Consider the following 25,458-nt stretch of genomic DNA (forward strand, 5'->3'; position numbering starts at 1 on the left):
ATCACAGAGTTATCACAGAGAAAATAAATTTCAGATATAATGTGATAATATTTTCATAAACACAGCTGTTTCCCCTATACCTGTTTGCAACGTTGGTTTATTGCACTCTATAAACAAGGTTTCATAAAACAAATATTAAAAAATATAAGTAATAGTAATTTTAGATGAAACATTAACGGTAATTTGATTATAAACACTTTATAATCTATAATAAATTTTTTATATATATATATAATTATATACAAATAAGTATATATATATATGTATGTGTGTGTGTGTGTGTGTGTATATATATTTATATATATAATATTATCTTTTTTTTATATTTTTCTTTTTTTTTTAATCTACCAACCAGGTCGCATCTAGAAAAATGCAATGGTTCATGGGTTTGTGGTTTTTAACTCAATGTAGTGAGTTAGTAGTGAGTTACACACTTTATATTGTACCTTAGTCTTTTGGTAGATTTTCAAATATTTTTTTCTTTAGCTGAAAGTGTGTAATCTTGCAATTTAGCTGTTTGGTTTAGTTAATGGTTTAAAACACTTTAACCAAGATTTAAAAATCCCTGGATAGGGATGGTGGCAGGAGAAAAAGGATGAAGAGAAAAATGTAAAATGCTTTGTTTAAATGTAAAACAATAAATATTTGTTTCAGAATACTGTTGTTCGGGCATGTTTTATCTGGGCCAGCTGTGTGTATAAAGTGGCTAGATTAAGGTTTTGTTGACTGGCATGTGGAAACAACTATTTTGGTCCTACATATTACCAGAATTGGGCCAGCTATTGTCATACATTTGGCTATATGCCTATGCAATGGGTCATATGTGGCATGAGTTCTGGCAACCAGACCGTGTCCAGTCATACACTGTAATTCATTGCTGTATTTGGCCCAATTGAAATACAGTTGGTTTGGCCCAATTGGTTTGGCCCATTACTGGGCCAAACCAATTTTACTATGTGGGGACCTGTCTAAACTCATAGACACCCAAGCGATAGAACCTGCATACAATTAAAACTAAGCTTACATTTGTACAAGACTTAGCCTTGCACTGATACCACTGAGCATGTAGTGTGATGCATTCTATTACAACTTTTTTAAAATGAGGAAGTGCAAGACGAATACTTAGTTTCTCACTCATCTGTCAACATCTCAGGTTTATTTGTAGAATCTAATGTTGCAGCCACCACTGTTTCACAGAGGCTCGTTTTGTTTGCACTCGGCACTCTGGGAGTATCAGCGGCTCGGTTCCCCCCAGCCCTCGTCCACCCTCTCCCATGTTTCCCCTTTTCTGCAGGTCATGGGTGAGTTCATATTAAATCCCAGCTTGTTTAAACAAGATATGAACCAGCCCGGCGGATGTGAATGTATACTGTTTAAATAAATAATATTAGATTCGTATTTTGTGTGTCTGGCATGGCATGTAAAGAATGCCTGAGTTGTAATGGTGTCATCTCAGGGTTAATGACTATTTGATGGAGATGAGGCTAAGGAGCTACTTCATGTGGAAATGTTGTCGCAATCCTTTGTCTTTCTGGTATTAGCATAACTCTACATGGGAGGTGGTGTTGTCAGAGTTGTACTTCTTGTATGTATGATAATGAGATCCAGCAAGCGAGCAAGCTTTTTTGGGGGAGCTAAATGCAGTTTTCACTGGTAATTGCACACCATGAAGTCTCTTGCAGAGATCATTTAACAATTCTGAGATGGGTTTACGAAGGAAAAATGAGTCTGTCACTAATGAACTCATCTACTACTTAGTGTTGTGGAGCTGTGAGATTTGAATACAGGGCCAGTATTGCGAGAGAATGTTTCCTCTCCTGAATTCTCTCATTAGCATACATTATGCATAAACGTGAATGTAGGTCGCCCTCTGCTGGTGATGTGTTAATGAGGCAGATTCGATCAGCAGGGCTTCCCACTGCCACACCAGCAATCTGCAGCAGTCAGAATATCATTTCAGTTTTTCTCAGTTGCTTTGGAGAATTTATCAGATCAGAAATTAAATTCTCAAAACTACTTGTTCAACCTCCACATCATTTAGTCATTTGTGCTCATCATAAAAACATTTCTTGTTGTTTTGATCAAAATGCTTTGGTAAGTTCATTAAATTGATTGTTTACAAGTGTCTGCTGTTTCCTACATTATCAGTTGTTTATGTTCTTGTTGATCAAAATATATTATTCTGGTTTCACCTAAATAGTCTTAACTAGTTCCCAAAGAATCTCAGCATGTATACAGACACAGCAAAACATAGAATGCTCTATGTTACATACAATTAAAAAAAATGGATGAACAACCAAGAAACGCACAAACACTCGCACAGTACAGAAAACGTGTGAAACCTGTCTTGTCTCTTGCAATCAATATAAATCAAAGATGCAATCAAATAAATTAGAGTTATTCTCTGTTGTTTTGGAGAGTTTCTCAGATCAGAAATGTAATTCTCAAAACCTCTTGTTCAACCTCCACATCATTTAGTCATTTGTGCTCATCATAAAAGCATTTCTTGTTGCTTTGATCAAATTGCTAATGCTTTGGTACATTTATTTGATTGATTTTGTAAAATTTTCTACTGTGTCCTACATTATTAGTTGTTTATGTCGTGTTGATCAAAATATATTATACTGGTTTCACCTGAATAGTTTTAACCCCCAAAACATCTCAGCATCAGTTCATTGCATCTAACACTCATCATCTGTCATCTAAAATTTCTATCAAACTTTTATTTGTAAATGTGACATGAATTGATAAATTGAATTGTGCAGATGAACTTTTTTCAATAATGTAGCCGAGTGAACGGCATCAAATCAACCAATGATCAACTAGTTCTCTGAACCTTCAGTTGGAGAGTGTATACATATAGAGCAAAACAAAGAATTATAACATCTGAAAATGGATGAACAACTAAGAAATGACTGAAAATGTGTACAGTAAAAGTGTGAATCCTGTCAGGTCTCTTGCAATCAATTTAAATCAAATACGCAATCAAATAAATGAATTTGTGCTGCTAATATTTATAGAAGGTATTCAAATTTTGTGCATTTTTAATCATTGTAACCCAAACTGTAGTTTACATCAAGAAATCCTGAAACTGTGCACCATCATACTGACAACAAGACTAAACATTTCGACGATATTGTTTGTGAACAATGACAAAGGGACTTTTCATGACTTTTCTGATGGGAATGACATGTTCATTGACACAAATACTTACTCTTGAGAGATGAAGTAAGGATTTAGAGAAAAGTACAGGCTTTTGCAAAAAATCCAATGTTTTGTGCAGTTTGTACAAATTGTTTTGATAATGCACTTACTGCTTTGCAAATATATATATATATTTTTTTATTTTCTGAAGGATTTCTTTTCTTTATACTTGCAAATCAGCAAGTGCATTATTAAAACAATTTGTACAAACAGTACAATACATTGGATTTCTTGCAAAAGCCTGTTCTTTTCTCAAAATCTTTAGTTCATCTCTTAAAAGTAAATATTTGTGTGGTGCACACTTTCAATATTTCTTGATAAAAACGATAGTTTGGGTTACAATGATTAAAATGCACAAAATTTTACTTCCTTCTGTTTGGTGTCTATGAATTTCAGCAGCACAAATTAATTTATTTGATTGCATATTTGATTTATATTGATTGCAAGAGACCGGACAGGATTCACACTTTTACTGTATTGTTCTAGTGTCCGTTTGTTTCTTGGTTATTCATCCATTTTCAGAATGAGTAATTCTGTTCTTTGCTCTGTTACCAATTAAAGGTTCACAAGATTCACCTTTGACCTGTTTTAGAGAACTAGTTGATCATTGGTTGATCTGATGCCCATTTCATCAATTCAAGTCATATTTACAAAAAAGTTTAATAGAAATTTTAGATGACAGATGATGACAACTGGTTTAACCATTTTGCACTCAATGACTTATACAATGAACTGATGCTGAGATGTTTTGGGGGTTAAAACTATTCAGGTGAAACCAGTTTAATATATTTTGATCAACACGACATAAACAACTGATAATGTAGAAAACAGCAGGCAATTGTACACAATCAATTAAATTAATGTTAAAGCATTCACAATTTGATCAAAGCAATAAGAACTGCTTTTATGATGTGCACAAGTGACTAAATTATGTGGAGGTTGAACAAGTAGTTTTGAGAATTTAATTTCTGATCTGAGAAACTCTCCAAAGCAACTGAGAATAACTGTAAATCTTGACCAAATCTTTAATGGCATCACTTATAATGTAATTAGATCATCTAGCAAATAATCCACATCCGTTGTCTGACACATTTATTGATCATTATTATGTCGTTTGTAGCATGCCTTGAGCTAAAAGAAATTGTCTTTTTTGGTTTATTGTAATACTAAAGCTGAGTGAAGCTGGAAGCGATATATCAGTAAGAAGTAAATGTGCAGCAGAGCACTCCACATTTTGCAAAAGGCCCCCTTAGGTAACACTCTTTAGCAATGCATTGAAATAAGACAGTACCAGACAGGATATGTCTCTTGAAAATTACAGGTGCATGCAGTGATTTTTTTTCTTGTAAGTGTTTTGTTTGTTTTGGTTTGGTTTTAAAAGCTGACAAAAATTAAATTCCTAGAAATAGTGGTAGATGACTGACCTTTGTAATTACATCACTGACCTTGCCCTCATATACAAAGCAAGTATCTACAAATTTGTTGTTTCTGATGTAAACAAGACACGCTAATTGTCTTCAAGTATAAGGTCGGGGTAATCTAAAGGCTGTGAGAGACAAAGGAACATACAATAAGAACACGGGGCTGTCTGAAGCTGCATCTAATCAATAATAAGTTGACTAAATAGTATATATGCTATTAATTTAATGACCAGGTACTTAGTATTCTGGCATGAGTTCTGTAACTCAAATCGATCACTTCAAGTGATCAAATTTCAAAATCATATAGAAAAATAAAAGTTTTTTTTCTTTGCTGGTATATAATCCTGATGTTATAACATTTTAAATTCTGTTTACCTCTAAAACTTGAAATTTTTGTTCAAGAGAAACTTGATTTGAAAATATTCTCACAGTTTCACTTACCCATTTAGCTGTACTTTAATAATCTAATCTACATAGAAAAAAATACAGCATCATTGGAGAGAACTCTATGGTTAATATGAAGAATTGAGTTATCACTTTCATGAAAGCAAACATCCACATCAGTCTCTGATAATCACCTGAAGAAAAAGCCACTCGCAGTGTTTTAACACCAGCAGTTAAATGACAGAAATGTTGCCTGATCGCCTGATCTCTGTTTACACTAACATTGATGAGAAAATAAAAGCTGATTAATTTAGTCAGTTCTGTATAAGTACTTTACTGACGGACGGACGGAGGGAAGGACAGACAGACAGACAGACAGACAGACAGACAGACAGACAGACAGACAGACAGACAGACAGACAGACAGACAGACAGACAGACAGAACATAAATTCTGAGAAAAACAGCCGATTTATATTATTGCCGTTAATTAATAAATTCTGAAAATTAACAAGAAAGAAAGCACACCAACACAACCTTATAAACTAATTCTAAAACAAATGATTAAATTAGAAAAAACAAATTGTGGCGTATGAACAGAAGATGAGCCAGTCTTTCTGTGCAGAGTAAGCTGTAAACAGATGTCATAGTTGACAGAAGATTTAATTATTGCTTATTATTTTTATTATTTTTTTATTTTTTTATTTTTTTATTACTGTTAGTAATAGTAGTAGTAGTAGTAGTAGAAGAAACATCACTAAAATATTACTGAAAATCATAAATCTACTACAAGTTCAAATATAGGTGTGTTTTATAAAAAAATATATATATATATTGAAAATTAACAAAAACTAAGTGTTAGTTTAGTGGATTGGCAAAAGAAAAATACAGCATCAAATATAAAAATAGCAGCAAATATATTCACTCAGTTTGGGAGGCTAGTTGCAAGACCCAGGAGTCATTGTGGAGTCTGATGGCATTAAGGACTCCTGAAAGCACTTCACAGAGCACCACAATGAAAGAGACGAGAACTCAAGGTGCTCCTGCAGAATGCATCAGTAATGATTTACAGCAATACACTCCACAAGGTTTTATTTCTAGCTCAGTCACTGAATTCGTATTGTTTTTTAGCTATCCACTTAACATTTCATAAGAATAAAACACACACAGGTTTTAGAGATCTTTAGATCTATTTCTAACATCATCTTTGTAGGCATCTACAAAGATAGAGTTGCTATCTAAATAAAAGATGATTCATATCTAAAAATGGCTTTTTATCCAGATAGAACCCAATAATTTCAGTCTTTTTCCTTAAGTCGCAAATAAAAAAAAACCCACCAGTCTTCAAAATCTTACCTTAAGTTTTGAAGACTTACCTGACACCAGATCTCTCTCTCAGGTGTTTCCCCGAAGGGTAGCATTTTATTATCAACAGCTTCTATTCTGCAAATATGTACAAATAAAAAAAATCTGTTTTACATTACATTCCATATCTTTGCTAATTTTACAGTATGTGTGAAGTACAAATGTGAACACAATTTTTTTATTTGGTTTTTATTTGGTTTATATGCTCACTTATTTACTTTCTTTTTGCCAGTATTGCACAGTGTCGGACAGTAATGACGTAAATGTAATTCATTACTGTACTTAAGTAGTTTTTTGCTTAAGTACTTTACTGAAGTATTTAAATTTGTGGAAACATTTACTTTAACTTTATTACATTTCATATACAGTCAAATATCTTACTTTTTACTAAACAACACTTTGCTAAATCAGTCGTTTCTTTTTATTTGAGTGGATAAAAAATTAAGTCACCAATCAGGGAAGAGCACAGGCTCTGTTTTAAACTTGTTTTGATTGCTGCTTGGTGGTATCTAATTAGCACAAACATACAGTTTAGCATCAGTTTAACAGCAGGCAGAACATTAAACTCTAATAAATGATGAAAGAAACTCCTGAATCTAACTTGTTAATACACCTCTGACCTTTTTTTTAATATTAATTTAATAGGTATCATTCAGTGTTTGACTCGGCAATATCATTATATTAATAGATTGGTAAAAGACAGTCATGTCAAGAAGCTTTTATTGTCATTTCAACCATATATAGCTGATGTAGTACCCAGTAAAATGAGACAACGTTCCTCCACAACCCCTGGTGCGACATAAACAACATAAAGCTACATAACATAAAAACACAAAGCTAAGGACTAGTAAGTGTCCTTGCCACATAAAGTGCATCGTGTGCAACCTGGTGCAAACAGTGCAAGACAAGACAGTGCAAAAGACAACACAAGACAGTGTATGGCAATACACAAAAAACAAAATAGCGCCGCCAGGATACATACTGTGTATTATACAGTACAGTGTGCAAGACAGAACTGGATACAGGGGTGTAAAAATAAAATAAACATAAAATGTAAACATAGGTTGTGCAAAACAGCAATAGCAGCAGTCAATGGATGTACAAAAACAGAATGTAAACAGTTGTGTACTAATAAATAATATAATATGAATGGTGCTGAAGACATGGATGTGTAAAATGAGTATGAGTTCAGTTGGCAGCAGTTCAGTGTGTGTGTGTGTGTGTGTGTGTGTGTGTGTGTGTGTGTGTGTGTGTGTGTGTGTGTGTGTGTGTGTGTGTGTGTGTGCATCCACGCAGATGTTGTGAGGATTTTGTTATGCCGTGTACATATAAGGTTTATACTATAGATATTTTTCCTCAGATCACACGTTAGGTCTTAGTTAATGTATAAATTCTGACATCTCTGACCTGTAGCTATTCAATATTTCTTTTTTACAGTGAGCAATTTAAATAACTCATTTTTATTTTTTGGTGCAGAAAATATAATCCCCTTGGCACTCTGTATCACCCCATTCCCAAGCAATAACTATTTTTTTATTTCTTCTTTTTGTCAGTTATCACAATTTTCTGCCTGGGTTTAAAATGCCAGCCATGTTGCTTTAGGTTATTTTGTATTGAAGCCTAGTGTCCTCTCTAGAGTTTCTGGTCTCTGGATGAGATAAAATCAAATCAAAAGCTTCTCCTATGCAGTAACAGATTTCGTTTGTGAATCCACACACAGCTGAAACCATTATACTACTGATATGACACCAGCTAGTGAACAAAATACATACAAACAGAAAAAAACATTCTGTACCCACACATAAAGCTTTCTGCTTTTCACTGATTTATATTCTGTTTGAGTCTCACACCAGGATTCTGAGTGCTGATGATTCACCTTATCTGGTGTGTTTAAGAGCAGTGTCTTTATATCTAGTCGACATGTTATCTGTCATTACAGTCCTGACCTGTTGGATGTGCTGTTATGATGGCAGAGAAATGCCAAGCATTTTGTTCCATAGGCAAAAGCAAGTCTATCCACTGTTTATGAGCTCAGCTCCAGCTATTGTGTTCAAACACGGGCAGGAAATTCAAAAAGAGCGAACATATCTGATGAGCTGTAAAACCGGAATAGACGTACACACGTTTCATCTAATCCCCAGGATTAGCAGCTGATAGCTCTGTCATGTAACTAGGATGGCATGCAAAACATCAGCTCTATTGTCAAAGCTAATTTTTTGCTGTCCGTAAGCTGTTTCAGTTCAGAAAAGTTGACAACTGTTGATCAGAATCACATTGTCCGATGTACAATAAGGGTGCATGCCATTCGTCACCTGAACAAACAGCGCAGAGTACAGTGCTGCTACATGGATGCTGCTGTGATAGTTTTTTTTATTTTTATCTTTGCTTTAAGGAGCGTTCATGGCTCATTAGCTAATAGCTACTACTCCATTTCCTGGGCAGTGATGTATGCAGGAACATAATCTAATACTTAGCAATAAATCTAATAAGGGGGAAAATTAATGTAATAAAATGATTGTAATGGAACAAATTACCTCAAAAGTTTTATATGAGTATAATTCAGGATTATTCATGTACCTGTGGTACGTTAACTTTTTATACTGTATAAACTGTGTGTGTGTGTGTGTGTGTGTGTGTGTGTGTGTGTGTGTGTGTGTGTGTGTGTGTGTGTGTGTGTGTGTGAGAAAAAGAGAAAGAGAGAGAGAGAGAGAGAGTTAAGCTCAGTTTAGACAAAGGCCCACCTCACTGCGAACCTTTGTGGCTCACGTGGTGATGCTGCCCTCTTTAAATTGTGTCCCTACTTTCCAGCTTCGGCTTGGAAAACGAATCGATACACAGAGCCACAAGACACCACCGATGAGATGGCATTACGGGTAAGAAACACAGATCGACTGCAGACACAATCAAAGCAAATTAGCTCATTCTGTCGTTTTAAGCATTGCTGGTCGTTCATAGTTCAATTACCTGCTCTGTTCAGGTCCTTCATTAGGCATGCCTGCGAATCGTGTAGAATGCCTGGACTTTATGCAGATAATTATCAATGCGCAGGGGATATGTTTATGAAAGACATATTCATTACAGAAACGAGGGTTCTGCACATGATGGACCACGAAAGGGACTCTTAGGGGAGCTAAAGTGCTGTGGTTATGTCCTACACATTTGTCTCAGCAGGGAATGTTAACTTGTGCTCCAGACAACAGGGAGAAAGCTGCAGAGGTTTTCAATGAGTTTAACTCCAGTCTGTCATTAAAGTCTGTTTACCTGTGATCACTGCAATTTGCAGTTTGGAGAGGGAGATAGGAGGGGCTGATTAAATGCATTTTCCACCTTAAGCACCAGTGTCATTTGCAGCTCGTTGGTTTACTCTGAAAAGAAAGAGAGTTTGAAAGCTTTATAGTATAGAGCTGGGTAAAATGTACTCAGCGGCTCATTCATAGAAGCTCTTGACTTGCCTGCTGAGTCTCTGTAAGGACCCAAATTTAGATTTTGAAAGCATGCAGACGCCCTTCTGTCGGTGTGGATGGCTGGTTTAATAAACCTCTGTCTTCTCCCAAGTAATTTTGTGTGTCAGGTAGAGAAGATATAGAAATCACTCTTCTGCAGCTACCTCACCTCTCGCTCGGATTTCACTGACGCCAAACAATCTCATATTAACCTCGTATTAACCTCTGTATAGCTGCAACAATATCACTAATATGTTAATGTTCCTGAGTTTGTTCACATGCTCTGACGTTTCTCCTCTGCTGTGCAAATATGGTTACAAAAAATTGTTAGCATTTAAGAGATCAGAGTAAAAGATCTGAAATGATTAAAGGTTTTTCAGTGACTAAACATGAATCAGTTTCATTGAATAGGGTTCAAAAGCACAAAGCATCCACTGATGTGCAGACAGAATGGGCATGGGAGATATTAAATAATGAACCCTTTCATCAACCATTTTATCCACGGAATTTGCAAAAGGAATATGCTCGATTAATGTTCAGAATAAAAGGATACACGTTTTATTGAACTGCATTGAAACAGATGTAATGAAATCAGCACTTTGACTAATCGAATTACATTGATTATTTTGCCAAACAAACAAAAAAAGGTCTTAATTACATTTTCACATATTAGCATAATATATTATTAAACATTTCAACAACCTTTAGAATCTGGGACTTTTCTCTGTAATTGTTAAAAAGCACATTAACTTCAACACATTTGTCCCTTTGCAATGACTCTAACCTTTTAATTATACAACAAACCATGAAAGCTACTGGGGCGCTCTACAGCATTCTGCTTCTGTTTAAACAACCACATTTTGTCAAAAGATCCAAATATCAGATGTAAAAAAAAACTAAAACTTTCATCCGATTCTTTCAGTTTGAAGCTTCCTGTCCTGATGGCCTGTGTCCAGGATGGAGGATCATCCTAAAAGGACAGCCTAGCTCAGAAGCCGATAAGTAAGTCTGGCACAAGGGTCCTGACCATGATATAATAGAGAAGTCCTCGAACACACTACGTCCTTTCAGCAAGTCTGTGGAGAAATGTAGAATGGAAGGGATGTAATAATTTTTGGAAAGCCCGATTCTCAAGTGGTAGATATTAGTTTTCCAGGGTTATGATGCCGAATATGTTTTCTTTGACCTTTATGGATGACTAGATGAAACTGACTACCAGCATCAGACAAGTGTGCAAATCATCTAACAGAAACCTTTAAGGATATTTGTACTTATAAAATGTGTTGTCATATATCAGGATTCCCTCAGTGTTTATTTTGCAATAGGGAAATCATCAATACTGGTGGAAATATAAAAGGACTGGATTCCAAGTAAAGAAGCAGAATACACAAAAACACAATTCATTTGTTCAAATCCAGTTCCTGTGTCTAAATCCAAGTGAATTTAAAGCAGTCAAGCAGCAACATTTCAAAGAGACAGCTTTTAATCCTGCTGAAAGTTATGTATGAACGTTACTATTCCATATCCAAAATGGGAAGACAGTTAAGAACACGACACGTTAATAACTCTGAGGAGTTCATACTTTAAAGTTCCTGGTGAAAGAGAAATCTTCAAAGACAATTACACAAATTGGCATAATTACAAAGCTGCTTTTGGGACACTAACAAGTCTCCTGACTTGTTAGTGTTAGTTATTATGCCAATACGTGTTGCGGAGCAATTTAACAGTTCAAGAATGGCTTTCCACTGAGAATTTTTCTTACACTGGACATTTTTTTATAGCTCTTCATAGTTTAAAACACAGCACAGGGCAAACGAAAAGAAGAGCTGGATTTCTAGATTGTTGTCTGCAATCTTTTCCATGCTAAATTGTCAATGGGCACATGGAAAATGTAGGACCAGTGAAACACAGCTGGTGGTTCATTACTGGAGGTATATCTAAACTGACACAGTTGACCAAGTCCCATCAGCCAGATTGCTCAAAATCCAATTGCCTCTGACTCCTAAATTATCCCTACACCATCACTAATGTGTCTTTCTGACTCAAGGTTTGAGATCAATTTCCTGTGTGATCAGGACAACAGAATAGCCTTTCATTTCAACCCCCGCTTTTCTGAATCAGACATAGTCTGCAACTCCTTCCTCATGAACCACTGGGGACAAGAAGAGAGATGTACAAACTTTACCTTTGGCACCAATGAGCCTTTTCAGGTGAAGAAACTTTTTTATTATTATTATCTCATAATATATATATATATATATATATATATATATATATATATATATATATATATATATATATATATATATATTTATATATATATATATATGATGTTCATAAACTGAATGCAGTCTATTTTATCCATTTTCTTCCCAAGCAGATTGAAATCGATTCAGACGATGACAACTTCTATGTTTACATTGATGACACAAAGGTTATGCAGTATAAGCATCGAGTCAAGGACCTGAAGAACATAACAAAAATCCAAGTGGTGAATGATATCAACATCTCCTCTGTGGAGATCATGAAGAAACATTTTTACTAAAATTGTGAAGGAATGGAGGCTTAAATATTTCCTCTGGGAAGCATAAGCGAAGTGGATTACTGCCTGTCTTGTGGTTTGTGTTGTTAATTTTAGAAATTAAATAATGACTAACAATAATTATCCTTTTGGATCCATTTCTTGCTGTTGGTCTCTTGGCAGTGTGAATAATAATTTCCTTAAATATCACCAGAAATGTCCAGTGCAAATTAATGCTTTATAAATGATGTTAAATGGCTGCTTTAAAATATTTACACCATGTATCACCTCATACACATAAAGATATTGACTGCCAAAGAAAAGTGTCACTTAATTATTGTATGATATACAATACAACCCATAAACATTAGACCACAGTGACAAAAAGACAAAGAACGAACCAAGAACGAAGAGGTGTCATTCAAAACCAACTGTTTTTTCTGATTCTCAGAGAGTTTTAATAACAATTAAAAGAATAGGACCTATTTGTAAATCTAGACAATACGGACAATAGAACATATGTGGACACCTGACCAATACTCTCATATTTGAATTTCCAGATTTTGTAGCCACAAAGCTGGATGCACACAATGGCTGATTGAATGATTGTTTATGCTGTATTAGAATTTCCCTTTACTGGACAGAAGAGGAACAAACCTGTTCCAGCATGATAGAACTCTGACCTCACCCCCAATGAACACATTTGGGATAAGCCAAAACACTGATTACACCCCAGTCCTGCTAGCCCTAACATGTCTGATCTCTATCCCTACCTGATTTCACTAATGCTCCAATGAGATCAGTGAAAAATCCAATGAAAAGCTTTCCCAGGAGAATATAGCTTAATTTTTTTAAACAGCAAAGCACTAGTTAAACACTAATTAAACACTAGAGATTTTGTTTACATTAGATATTTGTGTAAACCGATGTAGTGTAGAAACTCTGTGTAGTCTGCACCTTGTGACTGTCATTATCTATCTATCTATCTATCTATCTATCTATCTATCTATCTATCTATCTATCTATCTATCTATCTATCTATCTATCTATCTATCTATCTATCTATCTATCTATCTATGGCATTAGATATGGAAATAAAAATGTTGTATTAGACTGTTAGTAGGTAAATAAATATTTTTTTAAATAATTCATTTTAAAAATGATAAAAACCTGCAAAATGCAAAAAAAAAATAATATGAACGTGACTCATGGAGCTTCTGTTTAGTGAGTCGCACTTGCGCATTAGCAGTTTGAGCCGCACAAACACACAGAGAGAGAGCGAGAGAGAGGAAGAGAGAGAGAGGGAGAGGGAGAGAGGGAGGGTGGGAGGGAGGTGTAGGCAGACAGTCAGATGCATCACTTTCAGCAGCAGTGAGTGTTCTCCAGAAGAAAAGCGTGCATAATTCAACCATGCCATACGGAGGTCGCAAGTAAAAATGATCTTTTCCCGGAAGGAAAAAATGGGACCAGTTGTGCACCTCTTGCCGGAATCATTTTCTGCAGTCATCATGGTACGTCCTCACTTTTCTAACAAATGTCTTAATGCAAAAGTGCCCGTGCATCATGTTAGTTACTGTGATGCACATTCATTGAGAGAAAGCAATGCAAAAGTTGCGTTTCTAAAGTAGTATTCTTGCTATCTCCCATATATCTGGGAAAAACAGTGTGTTGCTGTATGCGCTACTGATTTCAAGCTTCATGAGTGGTCACTGAAAAAAGCACCCCTGTGAAGTAAATGCTACTCTACAGACAGCATGGCACTTACTATTGCTTGCACCCACACACGTTTTCAGTAAAAAAAATAGCAAAATGTGTTAAAAGTGTACCATCTAACATCTTGGTTTATTGTAGGGCAGCTGGATAAATTGTGGAGGTTCCTTTCAGTACACTTCTGCGACTGCCGGAAGGTGAAATAATGGACGGCTACAGCGACATGTACTGAGCCATGCTTGCAATTAAAAATCCGAAGCTCCATTTGTACTATCTCAGCCTGCTTCAAGCTTAAGCACTTGGGGATGTGTGGAGATTTGGGTTCGCGTGATTAAAACTTAAAGATGAATTGCTCTGAATTTAATTACAATAGTCCGATGTTGTCAATAAATGGCTCATTCATCAGAGGGGAGAGTAGTGTTTTGTTTTCACAACAGAACAGTAAACTGGAAAGAGCGCTATTATTGACCATCCAGGAGCCAACTACTATCTCGCTGACTGTAATGTACTCACTGTCATTTTTGGTTGGCTTTATGGGGAATCTCACAGCGATTCGGATGCTCACCAGCCAAAGAAACAGGAGGGTGCAAAATGTCAGCGCTACAAAGAGTTTACTGATCAACTTGGCCGTCTGTGATCTGATGGTAGTCTGCATCTGCATGCCCATCACCCTGGGCCATACCATCTACACAGCCTGGGTGTATGGGGATCTGCTCTGTAGGGCGGTGCCTTTCATCCAGGCTGTCTCAGTGTCAGCAAGTGTACTGAGTCTAACTGTCATCAGTGTGAACAGGTATTACAGTGTCCACAGCCCACTGAATGCTCGCTCCTTTTTTACCCAGAGAAAGATCTACATTACCATTAGTGTTGTGTGGATTCTGAGTTCAAGCATCTGTTCCCCACTTCTTTTCATGATCAAGTTGGATGAGATCTGTTTAATAAACACTGCTGTTCCAGTATGCAGAGAACTGTGGCCACAAATAAGGCTCAAGCAGGTTTATAATGTGCTCCTCTTCATCACGCTCTACTGCATACCTGTGGCTTTTAACCTGACCATCAGTTTCCTTACGGGACAGAAGCTCTGGAGGGCATCAAAGCATTTCAATGACTTTGACCCTCACAGTCAGGTGATGTATGCTTCATGTTTAAAGACACGGAAGAAGATCGCAAAAGTGGTCGTCACCCTGGTCCTACTCTTCGCTGTCTCCTGGCTGCCCCTGTATGTGACTGATATCTTAATTGACCATGAGACGCATCCCCCACACTGGATCCTACAGACCCGGCCGTTCGCCCAGTGGTTGGGACTAACCAATTCCAGTCTCAACCCCATATGCTACTGTTTCCTTGGGGATCTGCATCGTAGTGCCAAGGTCATCAAGTCCAAGTACAATCAGCGTATGCTCTCTCTCCTAAGCACTTCAAGCTCCACCAAGATCCCAAGACTGCTCGTATTTAAGCGGCAGGCATCCAGCCAGAGGCAGGAGACTGGGGCACAGTTGTCTGAGGAAACACTCTCAGATTGGTGCTCGCACACAAGTGTGGGGGACTTCAACCAGATGGTGTCTCTTCAAAGCCTTTCTGAGAGGATAGAGTCTCAGAGCACACCTGATCTCAACAGTCTGTCAATAGAGAACATATCACCTATGGTATAACATGGCTGAAGGTTGTTCCTCAGTATTGAATGAAATATGGCTATGGAACTGCATGTGTGGGAAGGTTTTGATGGGAGCATGATTAACTAAGAGCATTACCCATAATTACTTTGCTCTGATTTCACACTTTCGTCATTTAAAAATGAAAAAAAGTGTATGCATTGGACATGAATAATGATTTAGCAACATGTAATTTAAACTTCATCCTGTGGTGCCACCTTTGGCACAACTGTGCGTTTATGACTAATCGTTTTAAGTCAATTAAGAGCAAGCAAAGACTGCAACATTTTATCCATGGTAAAAAAAAATGTCTTAAAAACTACTGCATTGTCCACTCTGGGCATTTTTTCTGAACTTCATATAAAATCTGTAAATGTTTGAATCAGTGTTAGTTAATCCATTTTTGTAGTTTTACCAGCTATAGCTGTATACAGGATATTAGCAGCTGGCTTTGGAAAATATAAGCTCATTTGCACTGTTTACAATTGTCTTGTTTATGTAAATCAATTGTTATTGACTGTGATTACATATTTTACATACAGTATTAAATGACAAATGTCAGACAATTCAAGCCAATCTGGTGTTGCATGCTTTTTTTCAACATGAAAATTGAGCAGAATGTAATTTCATTTGTATCTAACTGTGAAAGAAGGTCAATACTGAGTCTCATAAGAAATATTCTATAATTCCAGACTTTGTAAGTGATCTCATAATGTTTTCCTTACAACAGAAGCTTTTTTTGTCACATTAGTACACTGGATTTCAGTCACCCAGAAAAATCAACTGTAAATGAACCGTTGTCTTTTTCAGAGAAATGTGGGCAAAAGATATAAAGAGCTCAAGTACCGATCACTGAAAGGCAACATAATAGATATCTGTGAGCGGTGATTATATACTGACATGTTTCAACCCTTTAAAACCTCAATGAAACACTTTGTAGGGAAGAGAAAAAAAAGAGGAACATTTCACTCACTTCAGTTGTATATTTTTCTTCCTAGTGCTGCAATTAAACCTCATATTCATGCTAATAATTTCATAAAATGTTACCCGCCAGTGCGTCTCAGTGCATCTGAAAAAGGCCATTTGATTGGTTTATAATCAATGCTAATTACATTTGTTTTTTCAAAGCATAGGGAGGGAATTAGCTGCCTTTATTAATGAGAATCATCTTAAATTGTATAGTAAATTTCTAATTTAACCCCCTGTGTGCTCATTAGATGTAGATTGAACTTAAAAACATGTTCTTGGGAATTTCTACAAAACTAGTTGGCATGAGTGAGAGAAATTCCTGCTAATGGAAATTATAATTCCAATATTTGTCCTGATTTAGGCAAAAACTGCATAAACTATTAATGTGAAAAATGACAGACCCTGGCAGAAGCATATGATCTGCTTAAATCATTCACAATATTGTCGAAGAGTGAAATGAAAGATTTATTTAGGCATTTAAATATCTTAACCTTTTATTATTAAAAAGAAATACAAAATTGCACGTTCAAAAACAAAATCTTTAATTCAGGGCATCAAACAGTGGATCTGTGGGGTTGAGGGTCAGCAGAATTTTACAAGCACTTCACAAAAAAGATTTTCTTAGAGCATTCAACAATATTTACAACCACACACACACACAGACACACACACACATACACACACACACACACACACACACACACACACACACACACACACACACACACACACAAACACACACACACACACACACACACACACACACACACACACACACACACACACACACCAATGCATGTGTGACACAGTGCAGTTGTTTAAATTACATTATCTGCATATTGCTGGTTTTCTACACAGCTTGTTATGCCATTTGAGAGATTATTTTATGTACCACTGTGACCTTTTCTCATACTGACCTAACATTTGTAGTATAATGTTTTCTTTTTTTTTTTTTTTTTTTAATAGAAACAACCCAGAAATACAGTGTCATACCACATTATAATGAAAGACCACACAGAGATTTGTTTAGCCAAACAAGTGGACATGTGCTATTGCCATTATATGGCAACATATATACACATATCACATTATTTATATACATGGATTTGGATTTTCTAGCACTATAAATTAAATTTATTTTCACTAAATGCCCACAGCCACACTTTGGCTGAATTCATGGCTGAGCTATTGCATGTTTCATAGAGGTTAATCCATATATTTTCCTAGCCAACTTTAGTTCTGCCATGCTGCTGAGTACTCTAAATCGCTCATAACCTCTTTATCATGGTCAGGGTCATGGTAGATCTGGAGCCTTTCCCAGGGGGATACTCCTTTAGATCACATGGCATCACACAGACACACAGACACACACACAGACACACACACACACACACACACACACACACACACACACACACACACACACACACACACACAAACACACACACAGTTTTCCTGCCACCCTCTTTAAGAAATACAATTCAGTGGGTTAATTGGCAGTTTATAAGCATGCAAATGAGAACATTCATATGGCTTCTGGATCAAAATCCAGAACTGCGCGGCAGCAACGCTATTCTCGCGTGGCACCCCAGTCAAAATTCTTATTTTTTTTGCACCTTATTAATAAACCCTATCATGAATTATAGTTTTTAAGCACTGCAATATATTTTACTTTGTCCCAAAAGTTCATTTTTTGGTTACAAAGTAAACAACAATTCCTCATATGACTTCCTCTACCAGTGAAATCGCTAAATTTGGTGCCAAATAACTCTGCCAGATAGTGAAAACCTATCTGACTTAAATTCTTTTCAAGCCCTTTAGGAGATTACCTTAAAGAATTATTAATCAGTTGCAGACAGTTCTCTGGCACTTCTCGCAACATTTGCTGTGTTTAGATTGCCCAATGTCTTTAAGTGTCACTCTGAACTTGAAATAGGTTTTTTATTCATTCATTTTCAGTAGTGCTTTATGTGGTCATCGTCATTGAAGATCTAGAAGTTATTCCAGGAACACTGTCTGTGGGGCAAAAATATACAGGGGACAAATTGCAGATACACAAATATTTCCACAATGATTTTGTGTAATTTGCTAAACTACATATTTAAAATATGAGAGTTTCCAGTTTCTTTGTGTCTGTCTATAAAAGAAGATTTTTTTCACTAGAATGGTTATGAAATTATAAAGCCGTCAAGAAGCAAACTCTAAGGTGAGTGATTCTTTCTTCAGAAATAGCTTCAGTTAAATTCCTCAGCCTGTTCTTTCTTGTATTAAATAAAATTTATGGAAATAAAAAAAATTGAGTGCCATTATTTGATATTAGCAATGCCAAGGTGCCATGATGTTTGGATCAACCATCACTGCTATCTTCCAACGCGGACCAATACCCGAGCAAATTACAGGCAAAAAGTGCAGTGTAAGACATAAACAGCTGTCCACGTCATAAATGTAATTTTCCTTAAGCGAACGAAAAAAATCAAATCAAATACTTGTTCAACATCTGGCAGCGTCATCTGGCACCAAGGTCAGCGTAAGGACTGTGAGGACGTGTGTGTTGTAAAATTGTTTACATTTGTGGAGAAAGACAAATTAAAAGAGAATACTGATAAAGACTAATGCATTGTGCTCATTATTCTGAAAAAACAGTATGATCAGGTCTCATTCGTACTGAAAATCCCTATGGAAGAGTCTTTCATTCTGTTAATTAGGTATCTAAATCTATATTCAGATATCCTTAAAGCTACTTTGTGACATTGTACATTGTTTAAAACACTTGATAAAACAGTTCCTATCCAATAATTTGATTGCCCAAGCAGCATTCCAATTGTGCTTGTATTTAGTATAACAGTGGTGGGAGTATTATATGTTTTTAGTTATTTTACTAATTTCATTTTCTAGTTCGGAATTACTTCAATAGTCTTTGATATATGGCTGAGGATAGTTTTCATCAAAATAACTTTTGACTATTAATATGAAACCACCTTAGCGAAACAAAACATGTTCATATTTAATAAACCTTTGCTGCCAACAAACTTACAATAATATATAAATCCAAACATTCAACCACTCCTTCTTGAGGTACCACTCTAATGACAACCTCGGCTTGGACTGTCAGACAAGCAACAACATTAAGACAACATAATGTGCTGGTGAGAATTACCATTGTTGTATGTCTGTCTGTGAAACATTATAACATTTATAGAATGGCAAGAAAGAATATTAATAATATGAACATGAGGATTTTTGAACACCTTGTGCACTGATGTTCTCAGAAATACTGCATTTATTTTAAAAACCTATAAAGAAATAAATGGGTGACACATTGGCACAGTAGGTAGCTTTGCTGACTCACAGCTCTGTAATCCGTAGTTCAGTCCTTACCTGGGATTACATTTTGCTTAGTTTTTCACATGTTGCACTCGTCTGTGTCTGAGTTCTCTGGTTTCCTTCCACTTGGCAAAAACGTGCATATACATATGCAGACTAGTTTGGTTAGATGTCTGTTTCTTTTTCTGGGGAAAAAAAAAATTATTGCAGATCTTAAAAAAAGTGCAGTTGCACCCCAAAAGTGCAAATATCCATCTAGTGGAAATGTCGTCTTGCCCCAGAGTACTCTGAATCTTAAGAGTTGCTAACTTTAGTCCACAATCAACTTCAGCATGATTAGGCATCAAAGTTTCACAGTAGGATTTTAGTTCAGCATATCCTGCATTTGTACTGAGTCCACAACTGCTCAACAAATCATTAACAAAAAACCCTTTCTGTGATTATGAAATGCATCACATGTTACTAAATTATTAACCAAAGAATAATTAGTTGAATAAACATTAAAGGATGTTTAGTTATGAATACAAGTGTGATACAGATCTATCTATCTACAGATAGGTTTCATCTTTATGCTTATTATGCTAATAAGGTTGCTATAAAAAATGATTCCTGCCTAACTATGAAAAGTAATTAAGACAATGTGGGCAATGACAACTGTCCACAAGCAATATAATAGTCATTAGTGAGTAATTGCTGTTGAAACTCTTAAATGGCAACTGTAGCAGCCATTTGTACAGTGAAATTCTACACATCTGCTTACTTATATAAACATTTATATTCCGGATTTAGTCCATCTTACATCCTACTTTTCTGGGAAGGTATTCCACTAGATTTTGTTCTTTAAAATCTTTAAATATAGAGTAAATGTTTTACATTAAAGGAATCAGAGTATTATTTTTACTACAACCTGTTTTCTGACACATTTTCTTCAGAGTTTGTGATATACAGTACAAGTGATATTCAGTACTTTTCTAATACACCATAACTGTTTACACAATAAACCATGCCTTATATACAGTACACAATGTCATCTCTGTTACCTGGTAGATGCTAAGTGCATGTGAAAGTCTAACTTTCATAATTCTTATAGAATAGTGACATATGACATAAATTCTTTAAGTTCTGATGGGTCAAAATAACAAAGTTATTTTTTTCTTTTTTTTTTTGTAACTGCGATAGTATACAGTTCAGACACACTGGAAGTTTTGTTCCTCTAATTAAAATAAAAAATAACAGGGTTTAGATTTTGTTTTATATTTTAAACAATGAAAAAAATTTGTTTCAGTGTCTTAAATACTCAATCTTTAAGGTTCTGTACTATTAGGGCCCTATTTAAATACAATTAAATGTGTGAAATGTGTTTAATTCATTTATACCACCATTTTCCCTGTGTCTAATCAGTTCCGCTGAAGAACGTGTTCAGATAGCATCCGATGGATTTGATCTAAAATGAATCATCGGGTTGTGTATTCCTATTGTTCTCATTCTCAAAATAGTTTTCCAGATGAGACTCAGGTTTTACACCAAAAGTTATTTAATTCAGTTAAAGTTAGTAAGTTTAGTAACTTCGAGCTGCGTCGAAACGCTTTGGGAACGCCCCTGCATTGTCCACACTCTGAACCACGTGTGAAATCTAGCCAATAGGAAAAGCTACCAGAAAGCTACAAGATGGCTGTGCAATGGTAGTGACATTAGCTTCTGCAAAGAGAGAAGGTAAGCGCCGCAGGCATGCAGGGAGTGTGGCACAGAGACGCAGCGTCTTGTTCCCTCGGGGAACTAGGGTTACATACGTAACCTAGAGAGGTTCCCCATTCGGGAACATCGAGCTGCGTCAAAACGCTTTAGGACTGGTTTGTCAGATTAGATCTGAAGGACACTTGCTCCCACGTGGCTATCCTTCTCGCACAGGTTCCTGAGGTTGCTTTCGGGGTGAAGCTTACCAATATCGGTACTCCCTTTCGGCCTAGCACTCACACCCCGTACCTTCACAAAGTGCGTGAGGGAATGGCGACTCCACCTAGAGGTAGTGGAGCAGGTATGGCAGATGTTCTACAGAGCCCTGTTGGATCTGTTTGCGACCCAGGAGACTTTGCACTGTCCCCTCTGGTTCTCTCTCTCTCTCTCTCTCTCTCCCCGGCAGGGCTGGATGCCATGGTACAGTCGTGGCCGAGGCTACGCCTGTACGCCTTTCCCCCGATCGCGCTGCTCTTGGAAGATCTGAAGAGAGTTTGCTGGGAAGGAGTCCATCTCCTCCTGGTAGCAACTCGATGGCCCGGCAAGCCATGGTTTGCGGACCTGATGTCCCTGTTTGAGGGCCCTCCATGGGGAATTCCTCCCAGGAATACTCTGGGTGTAGTGAGCCCTGACCCCGAGTGGAGCGGGGAGACCAGAGGACTCATAAGCTGAAAGGATGCCATCCAATACCCACCTGCTTCACGTCTGCTTATAGGCTAGGAAACCTTTCCTATTAGGGCCATAGCTGACGAACAGCTGCTCCGACTTCCTCTACTTGCCTCTACGGCCTGGTCCGCTGAAGTGTCACTCCAGGACATTTGTGACGCTGTGGGCTGGTCCACCCCACTGACCTTCGTTGGTTTTTTTTGGCCTCGACCTAAAAGCCACTCTGGGCTCCTCTGTCCAAGGCCCTCACACATTTGTCAGGGTCTGGTCAGTGTGGCGTGATTGGACACTCGTTCCCAAAGCGTTTCGACGCAGTTTGAAGTTCCCGAATGGGGAATGTCTTTAGGTTACGTATGTAACCCTAGTTCCCCGAGTGAACGAGACGCTGCGTCTCCGTGCACACTCCCTGCATCCCTGCAGCGCTTACCTTCTCCCTTTGCAGAAGCTACCACTGCACAGCCATCTTGTAGCTTCCTGGTTCACGTGACGTTTCAACGCAGCGTCTTGTTCCCTCGGGGAACTAGGGTTACATACGCCCTAGAGACGTTATTTATTATTGACCTGGTTTACACATGCAAAATGAATGAATGAATGAATGAATGAATGAATTAATTAATTAATTAATTAATTATCTTTACTGAATGATTTGAATAAAAGTAACAATAATAATAGTAATAAAAGTTTACACATTTTAAAGCATACAAATGTAATAATAACAATCATGAAACCAAGGTTATTTATATTAATCTTTCACATTTATCTACTTAAATATAAAAAAGATTTTAGAATTATATACTATTACTATTATTATTATTATTATTATTATTATTATTATTATTATTATTATTATTATTATTATATTGTTGTTGTTGTTGTTGTTGTTGTTGTTGTTGTTGTTGTTGTTGTTAACAGTATAACATACTGGATTAACAAACTTTTGATTCCTATATGCTCCATGAATTTCACAATATTGATTGTTTACTTTTTATTAATTTGTGGGTTAATGTGGAACTACAGTCTTTACAGAGTTACCATCTGCTCTAAGCCATTATCTCCAATTTTCATTAAGGTTTAAATAAACATATATATATATATATATATATATATATATATATATATATATATATATATATATATATATATATATATATATATATATATATATATATACTGTATATATATGCAAGATCTCACCCCGTGGGGTCAAAATGATCACAAGAACGGTGCGCAAAAATCCTACAACCACATGGGGTGACATAATGAATGACCTGCAGGGAGTTGGGACCAAAGTAACAAAGGCTACCATCAGTAACACACTACGCCGCCAGGGCCAGACTGCAGACTGCACACATATATATGTGTATATATATTATTTTTTCCCTTCTTATTTTTGTTCTTCTTATTATTTTTGATTGATTCTATCTCCGTTAATATTAACGTAGAGTCATTAGGACATAAATAACGGCATAAGACCACAATACATATAATGTCCTCTAACTTTACAAGCCTTACTAATACAAAGTGCATATAATGCAGATCTTATGACTGTTATTGTATTTTTTCTTTTTTAAGTTTTTTTTTATTATTATTATTTTAGTAAGAAATCTGCTTCAAACCATTTAATCCAGGTTTTGTAGTCTAACCAACAAGCTCCTGTGAGCCAATCATGCAGAGGAAGCCCAAAGATAAGTTCACATGCAAGCTTAAAATGGAGCCTTCATTTTAATTCATTACCCCACACGAACCACCTCATGAATCTGTTCTAAAAGGTGACATCATTTACCTGGGAAAAGAAAGAGGTAGACCTGGAGAGGCATGATTAGTTGAATGGCTATTTTTTAATCAAATTGGATGTGTTCCAATGACAGACTCACTGTAGATCATTGTAATGTGTAGCATGAAAAATTTAATTTCCAGGAACCCTTGGCATATGTATGCAGTTTCATTCAACAACCCCTGAGCCACTTATATTCACCCTTTAATTCACAATGTAATTGATAGTTATATGTAAACAAAAAAAAACATTATTTATACAGTAAGCATTTATATATTTATATAAATACACACACACACACACACGCACACACACACACATGCACACGCACACACGCACACACATTTGATTAATCCATACGGATTATATATATATATATATATATATATATATATATATATATATATATATATATCACAGATTAATCCATACTTTCACCTACTTCTCCAAAAGGACAGACTGTTTTATGCAGAAAAACAAGTCTAAACACTTGTATTTTAGCCCAGAATTTTAGATTCTGTATCTGAAGTCCATTTCACTAGCAGTCAAAATTATTATATTGTAACTAATGTGGTTTAAATGCAACATTGTTTACCTTAATGTGAAGAAATAAAGAGCTAGTCAATTCCATTTACAGACATCCTTCAAGACATTACAGAAAAATCTATAATATCTACTTTGCAAAAAATGTCATTTTAGCACGTGTATATATTTTATGTGGACCTTTCGGCTGTAGTTAAAGATTTAAAAGATTTTCCCATCTCCCATTTTTAAACATCATTCTATCAGTCTAGCCAAATTTTCTAATAACATTAACTTTAACATATTTTAAATTTAAGATGAACTGAAGGTTAGCTGAAAGATATTGGATTCCCTGGAGTAAATAGTTCAATTTCACTCCTCATAGAATCTCGGCCATTTCTTCCTCAAATCATTATTCATCTGAACTGGCTTACTGTGTCACTGTGCTTTTCTTATTCAGTGGAGCTTTTTGTTCAGCATTTATCCTGGGCAAAAAGACTGTATCCATTAAAGACTGAATTAAAGACTTAACACTTGCATATCATTTTTTATAGAGTTCATTAAATTTCACTATTAACAGAGAGTTTGCTGCCAAATATATTGAAAAAAGTTTGATAATGCATGTGCCAAGTGTATCTTGCAGAGTTTTACAGTGCTATAATTCATAATTGCTCACTGTGCATTGTCTTGGTTTGTTCATTCTTACAAAGTGAAATTTCTATTCAGGGTTCTGGGCACTCTGGATAGGATGCCAGCTAATCACAGGGCAC

General features: G+C 36.1%; 2 protein-coding genes across 3 annotated transcripts; both read left to right on the forward strand.

Moving 5' to 3' along the window:
• Positions 1–1,285: 1,285 nt before the first annotated feature.
• grifin (galectin-related inter-fiber protein) lies at positions 1,286–12,476 on the forward strand. Of its 2 annotated transcripts, none has more exons than XM_083523232.1 (5): positions 1,286–1,301; positions 9,182–9,246; positions 10,739–10,818; positions 11,864–12,026; positions 12,197–12,476. In XM_083523232.1, the coding sequence occupies exons 1-5, from the start codon at positions 1,298–1,300 to the stop codon at positions 12,359–12,361; spliced, it is 477 nt and encodes a 158-aa protein (XP_083379358.1). In that variant the 5' UTR covers positions 1,286–1,297; the 3' UTR covers positions 12,362–12,476. The 2 variants fall into 2 exon arrangements, with proteins under 2 accessions (XP_083379358.1, XP_083379357.1); XM_083523231.1 differs by lacking the exon at positions 1,286–1,301 and adding an exon at positions 8,909–8,955.
• A 1,210-nt stretch (positions 12,477–13,686) lies between these two features.
• LOC310716227 (QRFP-like peptide receptor) lies at positions 13,687–16,275 on the forward strand. The gene is made up of 2 exons (XM_083523234.1): positions 13,687–13,848; positions 14,189–16,275. The coding sequence occupies exon 2, from the start codon at positions 14,392–14,394 to the stop codon at positions 15,697–15,699; it is 1,308 nt and encodes a 435-aa protein (XP_083379360.1). The 5' UTR covers positions 13,687–13,848; positions 14,189–14,391; the 3' UTR covers positions 15,700–16,275.
• Positions 16,276–25,458: the final 9,183 nt, after the last annotated feature.

This window comes from Silurus aristotelis, assembly GCF_946808225.1.
Source record: "Silurus aristotelis genome assembly, chromosome: 21".
Lineage (NCBI taxonomy): Eukaryota > Metazoa > Chordata > Actinopteri > Siluriformes > Siluridae > Silurus > Silurus aristotelis.

Coding starts and splice junctions, on each gene's coding strand:
- grifin (XM_083523231.1), top strand. CDS start 8,922: ATGAGTATAATTCAGGATTATTCATGTACCTGTG. Junction 9,247..10,738: donor CCGATGAGATGGCATTACGG/GTAAGAAACACA, acceptor CGATTCTTTCAG/TTTGAAGCTTCCTGTCCTGA. Junction 10,819..11,863: donor CCTAGCTCAGAAGCCGATAA/GTAAGTCTGGCA, acceptor TTCTGACTCAAG/GTTTGAGATCAATTTCCTGT.
- LOC310716227 (XM_083523234.1), top strand. CDS start 14,392: ATGAATTGCTCTGAATTTAATTACAATAGTCCGATGTTGTCAATAAAT.